The following is a 12,353-nucleotide window of genomic DNA, read 5'->3' as shown; positions in this document are numbered from 1 at the left end:
AGCCAGGGCCATAGTCGTTTTTCTGATTGATAAATAATACTTGTTTGCTGAGATGTAAATAAGAAAAATAAATAAAGAAAAGTACCTTAAAGCAGGCATTCAAAAATTTTTTGCTTAAAAAGGAACTATATCACTATAAAGACCAAGTAAAATGGAACATAGTACAAGAAAATGAAAATAGTGAATGAATGTTCATTAATACTTGATCATGAACCTAATGTGTCTATCTGAATCTAATTCTATAAATAAAATCAAAGCCACCAGAAGACATTTCATTAAACAAAATTACAATGATTACTTACTGTATGAGAACAGCTCTTTCAAAGTACTGAATGGCTTTTTCACAAAACTGGGTCTCAATGTAGTAGGTTCCAAGCCACTCAATGACTTCAATGTTAGACGGGAAATACCTGTACGACTAGAGAAACCATGGAGCATGACAATCAACTTCAGTGCCAATGAAAAATTCACTTCTTGAACATTTTACCTATTGAGTGAATTAATTTATCCAGTGTGAAATTTCTTAATAAAGAAGTATGAGCTGTCACATGCACTTGAACCTTTTTTGAAACTATACAAGATTTAGAAAACAAGATTTGCTCAACACATTTTTTGACTACCTATAAATATCTTTTTGATGTACTAAAACATAATCTGAATTAAATTAAATATGTAATAGAGTAAAAAGATAAAAATCATGCTTCCAGCCCGGGCGCTGAGGATAGCTCAGAGCATCAGCCTCAAGCACTAAAATATATATAGCTAAGCTATCCTCCTGTGTCTTATTAAAATTAAGCAAAAACTAACTTTATATTCCACAAATGCTTTTATTTTATATTATTGCTCATCTAAAAACTAGTAAGCATTTCTAAATTTTATAAATTAAAAGGCTCGCTATCTTTTTTATAACAATTCATAAAAGCTAAAAAGTAGAAGGAAAGTTAAGATTATCCACCTACCTCATAGTAGTACTGAAACGCTTGGGACTTATCTCCTTCGCCATCGTATAACTTCCCTAGTTTAGACAGAGCTCTAGAATCGGTTGGCACAACACTGATCAGCTGCATTAACCATTCAATAGCTTGATTGGGGTCTTCCATTAATTCGTATCTTGAACAGTTTCAGTTAAGGATAACAAAGTTTTTCTGAACCCATTGATCAATAAGCAAACCTAAAAGTTACATTACAATAAAACATTTCCTTAGCCTAGCGAGGTGCTATTTAGTACCCTGTGCTCCGGGTTCCCTCAGGGAGGAGAATGAGAGTGGGGAGCACTGTGACTCCTGTTCCATAGGGACACTGGGCTTCTCCTCCACCTTATTGCCACCCACTGAGACCAACTTCCAAAGCACTGCCCTAAGTTTGTCCTTAATAAAAATGCCTGAATGTTGTGTTCAATCATCCTACCTCTTGTAATACTCTCAATATTAAGGGAATAGTTTCATGTATTGTCCTGTGAGTTTCCTGAATTAGATTAAAAGCCCAAAATAAGGAGTTCTATGTATTTTGGGGGGGCTTTGTGCCTAGTGGGTCCTCTGCATACTCTCAGATAGCTTGTTCACACTTACTCCAATCAAAAACTTTTTGAAAAAGAGTCTCCTCTTTTGTTTTCACTTTAAATGAGAGGAAGGGAGATTGTGAGACAGACTCCCACATGCAGCCCAACTGGAATCCACCTGATAACCCACGTCTGGGACTGAATCAACTGAGCTATCCTCAGCACCTGAGGCTGATGCGCTTGGGACCAACTGAGCCATCCTCAGTGCCCAGGTCAATGCTAGAACCAATCGAGCCACTGGCTGTGGGAAGAGAAGAGGGAGAGAAGGGGGAGAGGGTCAGGGAGAGAAGCAGATAGTCATTTCTCTTATGTGCCCTGACTGGCAGTTGAACCTGGGACATCTATACACCAGGCTGACACTCTATCCATTGAGCAAACCAGCCAGGGCCAAGAGTCTCCTGTTTTCAATGATGAAAAATGTGATACCATAAGAAAAACATTAAAATAAGGAAATGTATTCAAACAGCCTTAAGCTTAGGTAATAACTGATACTCAACCACCAGCTGACTGAATGAAGGATGGCGCCTAGGTTTTCACAGATACATGCTGGCTATCTGGTACAGAACTTGGGCACTGTTTCTCAGGATGGCGTGCAGCTTCAGGAAACAGTCCAAGGCCTCGTCAAGCCGGCTTAGCTTCTTATAGGTAAAGCCTTAAAAAGAAGGAAAGAAAAAAGAAAAAGTATAAGAAATTTTCTCAATGTAACAGAATGAACATTTAAGTACATGTAAATATTTATCCAGAAGAAAAATAAAGATGAACAGATTTTTTTTAAAGGGCAAGTTGGAGGCAGGACGTTCCACTAATATTTGTCAGACACCAAAATATGCTGTGAATATAAAGCTTTATTGATTGTAGAGTGTGGTAGGGAAGAGGTACAGGCAAAAAGATTAACGGAACAGAATAAACAGTTCAGAAACTGACTCAGTTACAAAATTTAGTTAACAGGCATTTAAAATGAATGAGAACTAAGGGACCAGTCATACATGATTGCCAGGACCACTGCCAATGCATAAAAAAAAGATGTAGATTCCCATTTTGAATTTCTTCCTATTTTGAATAAATTGAAAAGTTTTTTTTAAAAACTAAACAGAAAAAACAAAGCTGTAAACTATGAAAAAACAGGAAAATCTTAGGGAAGGGCTTTGTAAAGCAATAAACAAGTGAAGGCATAATTAAAATTTTTTGTTTGTTTGTTTTTTACACAGAGAGTAAGTCAGAGAGAGGGATAGACAGGGACAGATAGACAGGAATGGAGAGAGATGAGAAGCATCAATCATTAGTTTTTCATTGAGCGTTGCAACACCTTAGTTGTTCAATGATTGCTTTCTCATATGTGCCTTGACCGTGGGCCTCCAGCAGACCGAGTAACCCCTTGCTGGAGACAGCGACCTTGGGCTCAAGCTGGTGGAATTTTGCTCAAACCAGATGAGCCCGCGCTCAAGCTGGCAACCTCGGGGGTCTCGAACCTGGGTCTTCTGCATCCCAGTCCGACGCTCTATCCACTGCGCCACCGTCTGGTCAGGCTGAAGGCATAATTTTTAAAAAAGAAAAATTTGTAGGCCCTGGCCGGTTGGCTCAGTGGTAAGAGTGTCGGCCTGGTGTGCAGGAGTCCCGGGTTCGATTCCCGGCCAGGGCACACAGGAGAGGCGCCCACCTGCTCCTCCACCCTTCCCCCTCTCCTTCCTCTCTGTCTCTCTCTTCCCCTTCCGCAGTCAAGGTTCCACTGGAGCGAAAGTTGGCCCTGGCGCTGAGGATGGCTCTGTGGCCTCTGCCTCAGGCGCTAGAATGGCTCTGGTTGTGACAGAACAATGCCCTGGATGGGCAGAGCATCGCCCCCTGGTGGGCATGCTGGGTGGATCCCTGTCGGGCGCATGTGGGAGTCTGTCTGACTGCCTCCTTGTTTCCAGCTTCAGAAATATACAAAAAAAAAAAAAAAAAAAAAAAGAAAAATTTGTGTGAAATAAAAAAAAATTCTGTTTGACAAAAATTATAAAGTCAAGCAACTGAGGAGGACAGTATTTGAGACTTATAAAGAGGATCAACACAGCTGTGCACGCCCTGTGCAGGGAGCTTTGTGCTCCACTTCCCCATCAGGAGCGGCTCTTTTCCCAGATGCCCAAAGGCCATGCTCCCCCCCCCCCCACCAGTATGACTGTACTGTCTGTCACCTCAGGGAGGCTCTCCTACACTCCACCTAAAATGGCAAATTCCCTGCCTCCCCTCCTCTCAGCCAGCCAGGGGTTCCTTGCTGTCTTCCCTGGGAGCAGAGATCCGCCTGCCTGATGGGCAGTTCCCCAGCTGGACAGGTCAGACGGGGAAGGGGTAGGGGAGTGGGGGGCCTGTGGAGGGTGCCAGCACTCAGCCTCATTCACTCCTCTGTACTGGCATCGCTCTGCCGTGGCCTCAGCAGCGCTCTCTGGAACAAGAGGACACAGCCAGGCTACTCAAACATCAAAGGGAGGGGCCTGACATGAAGGAGAAGATAAAACACACACATAAACCAAGATGCAGGGACAAGAGAACTGGAAAACAAGCTTCTTATGTAACCTAAACGAGACAGAGCACTGCACTGAGCTGTGTAAGCAACGTGCCAAATTCATGAACAGTGAGGAATGCACTCATTTCAAGTGATCTTGACAAGCAGGGAAGGGAGTGAGGTAGCCTTCAAATCTTGTGACATTTTATTAAAAACAAATGTAAGTAAATAAGACAAAAAAATTATTAAATATAGGTAGTAGGTACATGGACATTTATTTTTTCTGTTTGAAATTATTCATAATTAAAAAGAAAATGAGATTTTACTCCCAACTATCAGTTTGGCAAAAGTTTAATTATAATATGCAGTACTAGCAGGACTCAGGGATCAGTCTCAGACACCATGGTGGAAACAGAAATTGGGAATGTCCTTTTAGAGAGCAATATGGCAACAGCTATGCCAATTTACAGGTGCACAGCTTCAGAATCATTAGTTCCATTAAAAATAACCTATAAATCAAGAGTCTTCTTTCCAACTCCTTGTTACAAGCAAGTCAACTCCTTCTCTTAACGACTTAGAGCTCATTAAGAAAAAAAAAAAAAAAAAAGAAAAGAGAGAGAGATGGAAAAATAACTACAATGCAGGACCCCCCCCCCCATTTTGCCAGTTTTATTTACCAATATTATAAAGTGCTTCAGTACAAGAAGAATCATTTCTCAGAGCCTCTTTATAGAATTCAGTTGCCTTCTCATAGTCACCCTCTGCAAACACTGTGTTCCCTTTGTTGGTGAGGGCAGATGGGTTATATCTATCAGCGTTCACTGCTAAATCTGCATAGTTGCTGGCCTGTGCATATTCGTTTTCCTAAAGTACAAAACATATACAGATTATTTGAAGTTCATCAAATATTTTTCCTGACTGTTCTGAGATTACAGACATGAAAAACAGAAACAAATATTTCACATATGCTGGTCTTGACAGGTTTATTTACAAAGATCTGTACTCATCAAGCACTGGCAACTATCCGAGTGTCTTTTGATTGATGTGTCCACAGGCTCATGGCTTGAATAACATCACTAGTTATAAGTAGGTGGTTCCATTTCAATGCCCAAACTTCCTGTCATTATGCACTACACACTGGTTCCCAGAACTCAGGCCCTGAAGGCTCTGTGAAAGCAGCACTATCTGTTGGCCCCAGTCACACTGGGCGTGTCACCTACTAGGTCCTACATTTCTAGCAACCCATCTTTTTTGCCCTGTCTTGCTGTCAAGTGCTCTATCAGGACCCTGCCACCAATCATGTGAGCCAATGGACCTCTTAAAACTTTGGTGGAGCCTGACCAGGTGGTGGCGCAGTGGATAGAGCATCAGACTGGGATGCGGAAGGACCCAGGTTCGAGACCCCGAGGTCGCCAGCTTGAGCGCGGGCTCATCTGGCTTGAGCAAAGAGCTCGCCAGCTTGGACCCAAGGTCGCTGGCTCCAGCAGGGGGTTACTCGGTCTGCTGAAGGCCCGTGGTCAGGGCACATGTGAGAAAGCAATCAATGAACAACTAAGAAGTCGCAACGCGCAACGAGAAACTGATGATTGATGCTTCTCGTCTCTCTCCGTTCCTGTCTGTCTGTCCCTGTCTATCTCTACCTCTGTAAAAAAACAAAAAAAAACCAAAAAACAAACAAACAAACAAAAAAAAAACTTTGGTGGAATGGCCACTGGTATCATGTCAGCTTGACTAACCCAGGAGCCACAGTTCCCAGAACCCCTTTCCTTGTGTGGCTCTTGTCCAGGGTTGGCTGAAGGGAACTTCCAGGGTGTGCAGCAGTGGCCTTCCTCTCTTCAGGCCTTTCCCTGTTGTCAGATGCAGGCCCGAGGCAGAAATGCTGGGGTCCTACCTGTCCTCACTCACTGCCACCATGCACCTGGTTTTCCTCCTGACTGCACTGTCCCTGCTGACCACAGCAACCCACATCCATTCTGGGACATGGCAGTGGACCCAGGGGAGGCAGCTGCTCCATGAAGGCAAGTCCCTCTTTGGGTGGCTTCTGGATGTGCTTGGCCACTCATTTACTGACCAGTGACCCCCTTCTTTACCTTTGAGCTCACAGCTTCTCCACTACTGTGGTGTTCTGATTTCTGTCCCTTTTCCCATGACACCCCCAGTGACTGCTTCCCTCACTAACCTTCTGAAAAATTGCAATATAATTCAAATATTGATCTTTTAAAAATGTATAATTCAGTGGCATTTAATATATTTCATGTCTTCAGGTTTTCTTGGTGACAAAATACCCTCAAAGTAAGAAATGACTGCAGGGCAGAGATCAAATCAAGGGTGTGGCGGTGTCACCTTTGGAAACATCTCAAATTTAAGGTTACTGCCTAGCTGAGCCAACCTTTTCCCTCAGGGAGCAGCTTTGGGGCTCTGCTCTACAGAGCCTCATACATCTAAGTAGAGAAGGGCCTGCCTTGAAGAGAATTATGGTTGTGGCTTTGGGGGCATACAGGACACCCCAGGAAGATTTATAGAAGATTTACCAAGTTTTTAAAGAAGCTGTACTAACAAAAGTGTTGCCAGCTTGGATTAAAGGGATGGGCACAGTCCAATTTTTCTGGACGAAAAGCAGGCTATGAAAGTTAATCAACTGCAAAAAAAGTTATTTTTTTGTTTTTTGTTTTTTTTCTGTAAAAGGGTGCTCTCAGAGGGCAGAGGCAAGAGCCAGAGAGATCAAATAATTGGGGACCACCCACCAGGAGTCAGAGCTGGGCCCGTATCAAGGAACACTCCTTTTTCCCACATCCAGGACACACTTAACTAGGTTACAGAACTGTTAAGGACCAGAGCCTCCCTCTCCCCACTTTTGAATAGTGATAGATGCGTGAATTCCAAACTGCCCTCTTGATGTTCTGCTTATCTGTCAGACCTCACCCTTACTGGACTATTGACCCTGAGACAGAGGAATTCCAAAAAGCTGACAAGCCGCCCCAAGGAGGGGCTCCGGACATACCAGGACTTTTGATTCAACACCCACATGCTCGAAGCCCCCCAAGGAGGAGCATTCCGGACATACCAGGACTTTTGCCTCAGTATCCCCTCAGGCTCTCCCAAACACTATATAACTCGCCCCTAGTCTGTAACCGGTGCTCTTCTCCCCCAGGAGGAGTGCCCGGCAGGGTTCCTTTCTTCCTTTCAATAAAGCCTGTTACTCTGGTCTTTCAGACTCCCATGGATTCCAACATTTGGTGCCGAAACCCGGGACAGGGTACTAACTGCCTGGACGATCCCTCTTTGCCGTTCAAACTTACAACCAGGGAAGCAATGGGCAGCGGCAGCTCGTCCCAGGCTTACTCCCTGATTCTGTTTGGACGTGTAATTGTGGGTTGATTGGCCGGCAGTTTAACCCTGTCCTGAACCCCTGCTGGACCAGAAGGTAAGGAGTTTCTCCCTTCCCCTTCCCCTTCCCGGTTGGCCTCTAAATTTCTCTCTAAAAACACCCCTTTCTGGTTGGACAGTTTTCTCTGACACGCCTCACGTTTTGAGGGGTTTGACTCAGTCTCAGTGGACTGCACGGAAGACTAGGCGCCTAGCCAAACCTCTCCACTCTCTCGGACTTCTCATCCTCGGAACTCCCTGACAGGTGGTGACGACCTCTATCAGGGACGACTCCCCCACACGGAGATTCTCTCCTCTTGAGACAGTGACAAAAGGCGGGGACGCCCCCTCTTGCTCACCTGTCTCCACTCTGGGCTCTTCAGGGTCTAAGCCTTCCGACCAGACCCCTCTAGGATGTCTCATAAAAATCCTCACCAAATTCGGTCTCTCAGACCTCAAACCAAAGAAATTAATCTTCTTCTGTAACATGGCATGGCCTCAGTACAGACTAGACAATGACTCCCATTGGCCTGAAAACAGGACATTCGATTACAATATCCTAAGAGATCTTGACAATTTCTGCCACCGGGCGGGGAAGGCATCAGAAATTCCTTACGTGCAGGCTTTCTTCTCCTTTCTCTCCTGTCCTTAATTTCTGTACTTTCTGTTCCACACGCAGGCCGGTTTTGGCCAAAGAAACCTCACCTAAAACCTCTGCTCCTAATCTTTCCTTCTCCGCGGACTCTCAAACTCTCTCCTTCTCCTGCCTGACCCCCGGGGCACCCCTCTCTTGGGACCCCTCTCTAGTCTCTCAGCAAATCTTTTTGCTGGAGTCTCTTCTCTCCAGAAAGCTCTTCCCTTCACTAAATCCTGTTTTCTCATTTCACCAGTCTCTTTCTCCTCCCCTGCTGGCCAGGGGCCTCTCCCCTCTCCACTGTGTTCTTCGTCCCCTCCCCCCTTGTTGGGCAGATAAAATGTATTATGCTCACTTTGTTAAAGATTACGCTGCCCATGAGGAGGCCGTCACCCAGGTGATATTAATGTGTGTTGAGAATCCTTGTAGCCTGGGGCTTGGTTTTGGGATTAAGCCTTTCCCACCCTTTTTGATGTGGGGTGGTACAATCCAATCATGCCTCAGAGAAGTGACTTTGTATTAGAGACTTCCCTACTTTGTATATTGGATTAGAGATTGTGAAGCTACAATATAAAATGGGGTCAGAGCGAGAGCTTGCCCTCTTGGTTCCTGGGATGATTAGCATGAGAAAGCAGAGCAGAGAGCAGCGGAAAGAGGCCATGTGGCCAGGAGAAGCAGCCAAGATGGCCGAGTGCTGAGTGAGATGCCAGTTTGTGTAGAGTTTGTATCTGGGATAAGGAAGGAGATGGGGAACTGAGGAGAATAAGGCTGGTGAGCTAGAAACCTTTGATTCTAGGAAACTCGGATAAGTCAGTGGCTTTGTGAGCACTGAATGTGACTGGGTTTTGGAGCCTAGTGTGTATTTTTACTTGCCCGCCGGGTGCAAGCTAGAATTAAAGATGACAGCCCATCTGCTTTTGGCTCCTTTGTTTCTTTACCGACTGTCCGAATCCAATGCGAACCTGCATGGGCCAGGCGACTGCTTTGATAGTGGTGGCCCTGGCCATGCCTACTGGCTTTACACCCCTCCTTAGAAGCTGTGCCTGTCTCATCTCTGACCTCTCTTCTCTCCTTACAAACTGCAGTTCTGTCTGTCTCCTCTCCAACCCCTCCTCCTTCCTTACAAACTGTGACTGTGCCTCTTTCCTCCTTGCCCTCTCCTCTCTCCTCAGAGCTCTAAATCCTTTTGACTCCTCTGACCATGTGGTGTCACACCAATACTTTAACCTCCTTCTCTCCTCCTGCAGAATCTGACTCTCCTTTTTTCCATCCAGCTGCTCATACTGTCCATCCGTCTTTCTCTCTTCCTCCCCTCTTTGCTGGCAACTCCCTGCCATCTTGAAAAACTTAAAAAACAGAATTGTATATTAAGCTATGTGAGTAAGTAATCTGTCTTGTCTCATTGTTTGTCAGAAAATATTTCTAGTGAATTGAAACAAGTAAAGCACGCTCATTTAAATTCCTTTATTCATAATATGTGAAGTCTTTTTTTAATGTGTAACTGTCTGTTTCTAAGGCCTTAAACCAGTAATTATCCACCTCATAAACCAGGTTTACTCATCCCCATGGACTCTCCCTGCAATACCCGCATCCTTCCTGTTCGAAAACCTTCAGGAGCTTATCACCTCGTATAAGCCTTATACCTAATCAATGAGGCAGTAATTCCCCTCCATCCAGTAGTCCCTAATCTCTACAAGTTACTGTCACACATTCCCTCAAACACCACTCACTTCATGGTCCTAGACCTCAAGAATGCCTTCTTTACCATTCCTCTCTTACTTTCTGTTTGCCTTTACCCAGACACTAATGCAGCCCAGCAACTTACTCGGACTATTTTACCCCAAGGGATCAAAAACAGCCCACACCTGTTTCGGCAGGCACTAGCTCAGGATTTAGTGGCAGGCAATCTCAAAACTAGTACTCTCTTATAATATGTAGATGACCTACTCCTCTGCAGCCCCTCCCTGCCTGCCTCAAGGAGACACACCTCCACCCTTCTTAACTTCCTCACTATGAAGTGTTATCCTGTCTTCTCTGCTAAGGCTCAACTTCATTCTTAGTCCATAGTCTATGTAGGCATCGCCTTAACCCCCACCACCTGAAGTCTCACCCTATCAAACTCAGACCCTCCACAGTCTCCAACCACCTACCACCACAGATCAAATCTTTTCTTTCCTCGGTCTAACAGGCTTCTTTTAACACTGAATTCCCAATTTTTCTCTTAGTCAAGCCCCTCAGTGAGATCTTCTGAGCATGGCTTTTTTTTTTTTTTTTTTTTTTTTTTTCATTTTTCTGAAGCTGGAAACAGGGAGAGACGGTCAGACAGACTCCTGCATGCGCCCGACCGGGATCCACCCGGCACGCCCACCAGGGGCGACGCTCTGCCCACCAGGGGGCGATGCTCTGCCCATCCTGGGCGTCGCCATGTTGCGACCAGAGCCACTCTAGCGCCTGAGGCAGAGGCCACAGAGCCATCCCCAGCGCCCGGGCCATCTTTGCTCCAATGGAGCCTCGGCTGCGGGAGGGGAGGAGAGAGACAGAGAGGAAAGCGCGGCGGAGGGGTGGAGAAGCAAATGGGCGCTTCTCCTGTGTGCCCTGGCCGGAATCGAACCCGGGTCCTCCGCACGCTAGGCCGACGCTCTACCGCTGAGCCAACCGGCCAGGGCTGAGCATGGCTTTTAAGGTCTATAATGACCAAGGAAGTAACAGAAAATGCAAATAAGGCCCAAAAAAAGTCAGGAAATACCAGCTTTTGGCTCCAGCACCCTAAGGGGTTTCATAGCATTTCATCAAGGCCCTGCTCCAGAGTGGAAAAAAAGGTCATTGAACTGAAGCCTGCCAAGCTTCCCGGCCCCACCGGTGACACACCTGTGCTGTGGAAAGAGGGACATGAGAAGGTAAGCTGCCCCCTTGCTCCATGGAGGGAGGGTTCAGTCTCTTCTAGCCCTGCTCCAGCTACCTGTGACCTGACCTTGCCCAGCGTGCTGGGAATTGCCACTGAAGGCCCAAGGACATCGTTCATGAGCCTAAGGTATTTTTTCCAAGTAGTAGATAAGCTAATCTCATTTCTTGTAAACACAAGGGCCATCTACTATGCTTGAATATTTAAGTTTTATTTATCCCTCAAAGATCTCTACTGTGGGTATTGACAGTCTGATTTTATTGCTTTATTTAATGTTTAGTATCTCCTTTGTTCCTCTTATCTCAATGCCCCATGCCTATTATAGGCTGGGACCTGCTGCTAATTCCAGCTAGAAGGACTTAAACTCTAACTGCAAAGTGTAGAAATGTAATACCCTTTCCCTAAGTACTTGCAGGTTTTATAGGTCACTGAGCAAACTGTTCAAACACTGTCCAAGAGGCACTTCCAGCATTACATCATCCAAGGACTGACTTTCACATGGACAGATCCACACACCATGATCCTGACAACTCCCACTGCTGCTAAAATAGAAAAACGGAATGCCTTACTCCAATCACAAACCTGAAGCTGGTTGGTCTACGTATGGCAAATATATGAAAAAAACTAAGGACTCTTTTAGTCAGGCTTTGGGAAAAGGGAAACTAGGATAAAAAGAAAGTCAGCTTGATTGTCACTAGAGGTTAAAATTTTTTAAATCAAGAGTTCTGACTAGAAAGGAATTGTATGGTTTTGATAATAGAAGGTATAAGGTATGGAAATATTTTGAAAGAAAAAGGAAAAGCAAGTTGTTATGAAGGCCAGTTATTTCTGGATAAGAAAGTGCATGAAAGTTGAAGGTTTATGTAAGTTGTAGAAGGTTTGTGCAGGTTTTAGGAGATTTGTACTGAGAAAAAAGAATTTGTACAGTCAGAAAACTGGTTTTCAAAGAATGTTTAATCAGTCACCCTAGCTAACAATCCTCTACCCTCCCCACTTATTAGGATGACTCTTTCCTCCACCCTGACCATCTGGAGCTCAGAAATAGAGAAACAAAACCGACCCCTTGTCCTTCTATTCTCTATTCACCTCTCAACCTACCTCACCAAATCAGGAACTTTCTACTCGTGTGGGACCAACACTGTAAAGCCAGAAGCCAGGGCCACCATCACAGCCGCCTGGCCCATGCAGGTTCGCATTGGATTCGGACAGTCGGTAAAGAAACAAAGGAGCCAAAAGCAGATGGGCTGTCATCTTTAATTCTAGCTTGCACCTGGCGGGCAAGTAAAAATACACACTGGGCTCCAAAACCCAGTCACATTCAGTGCTCACAAAACCACTGACTTATCCAAGTTTCCTAGAATCAAAGGTTTCTAGCTCACCAGCCTTATTCTCCTCAGTTCCCTATCTCCTTCCT

At 45.1% G+C, this 12,353-nt stretch overlaps 1 protein-coding gene and 1 long non-coding RNA gene across 7 annotated transcripts in view; one reads left to right on the top strand and one right to left on the bottom strand.

Moving 5' to 3' along the window:
- IFT88 (intraflagellar transport 88) overlaps positions 1–12,353 on the bottom strand; it is a 154,045-nt gene that overhangs the window by 48,290 nt on the left and 93,402 nt on the right. For all 6 annotated transcript variants that reach the window (XM_066258992.1, XM_066258995.1, XM_066258993.1 and 3 more), the window contains 4 exons: positions 4,715–4,901; positions 2,102–2,210; positions 960–1,110; positions 303–418 (listed from right to left, as the gene is read on the bottom strand). In XM_066258992.1, coding sequence (XP_066115089.1) covers positions 303–418; positions 960–1,110; positions 2,102–2,210; positions 4,715–4,901 — 563 coding nt within the window. The remainder of the gene's footprint in view (positions 1–302; positions 419–959; positions 1,111–2,101; positions 2,211–4,714; positions 4,902–12,353) is intronic.
- LOC136325138 (uncharacterized) overlaps positions 1–12,353 on the top strand; it is a 67,886-nt gene that overhangs the window by 52,907 nt on the left and 2,626 nt on the right. Inside the window, exon 2 of the long non-coding RNA XR_010729210.1 lies at positions 7,251–7,461. This is a non-coding gene — a long non-coding RNA (uncharacterized lncRNA). The remainder of the gene's footprint in view (positions 1–7,250; positions 7,462–12,353) is intronic.

This window comes from Saccopteryx bilineata, chromosome 2, assembly GCF_036850765.1.
Source record: "Saccopteryx bilineata isolate mSacBil1 chromosome 2, mSacBil1_pri_phased_curated, whole genome shotgun sequence".
Classification (NCBI taxonomy): domain Eukaryota; kingdom Metazoa; phylum Chordata; class Mammalia; order Chiroptera; family Emballonuridae; genus Saccopteryx; species Saccopteryx bilineata.
The sequence above is the reverse complement of the archived record's forward strand: the minus strand, read 5'-3'. Positions and strand labels throughout refer to the sequence as shown.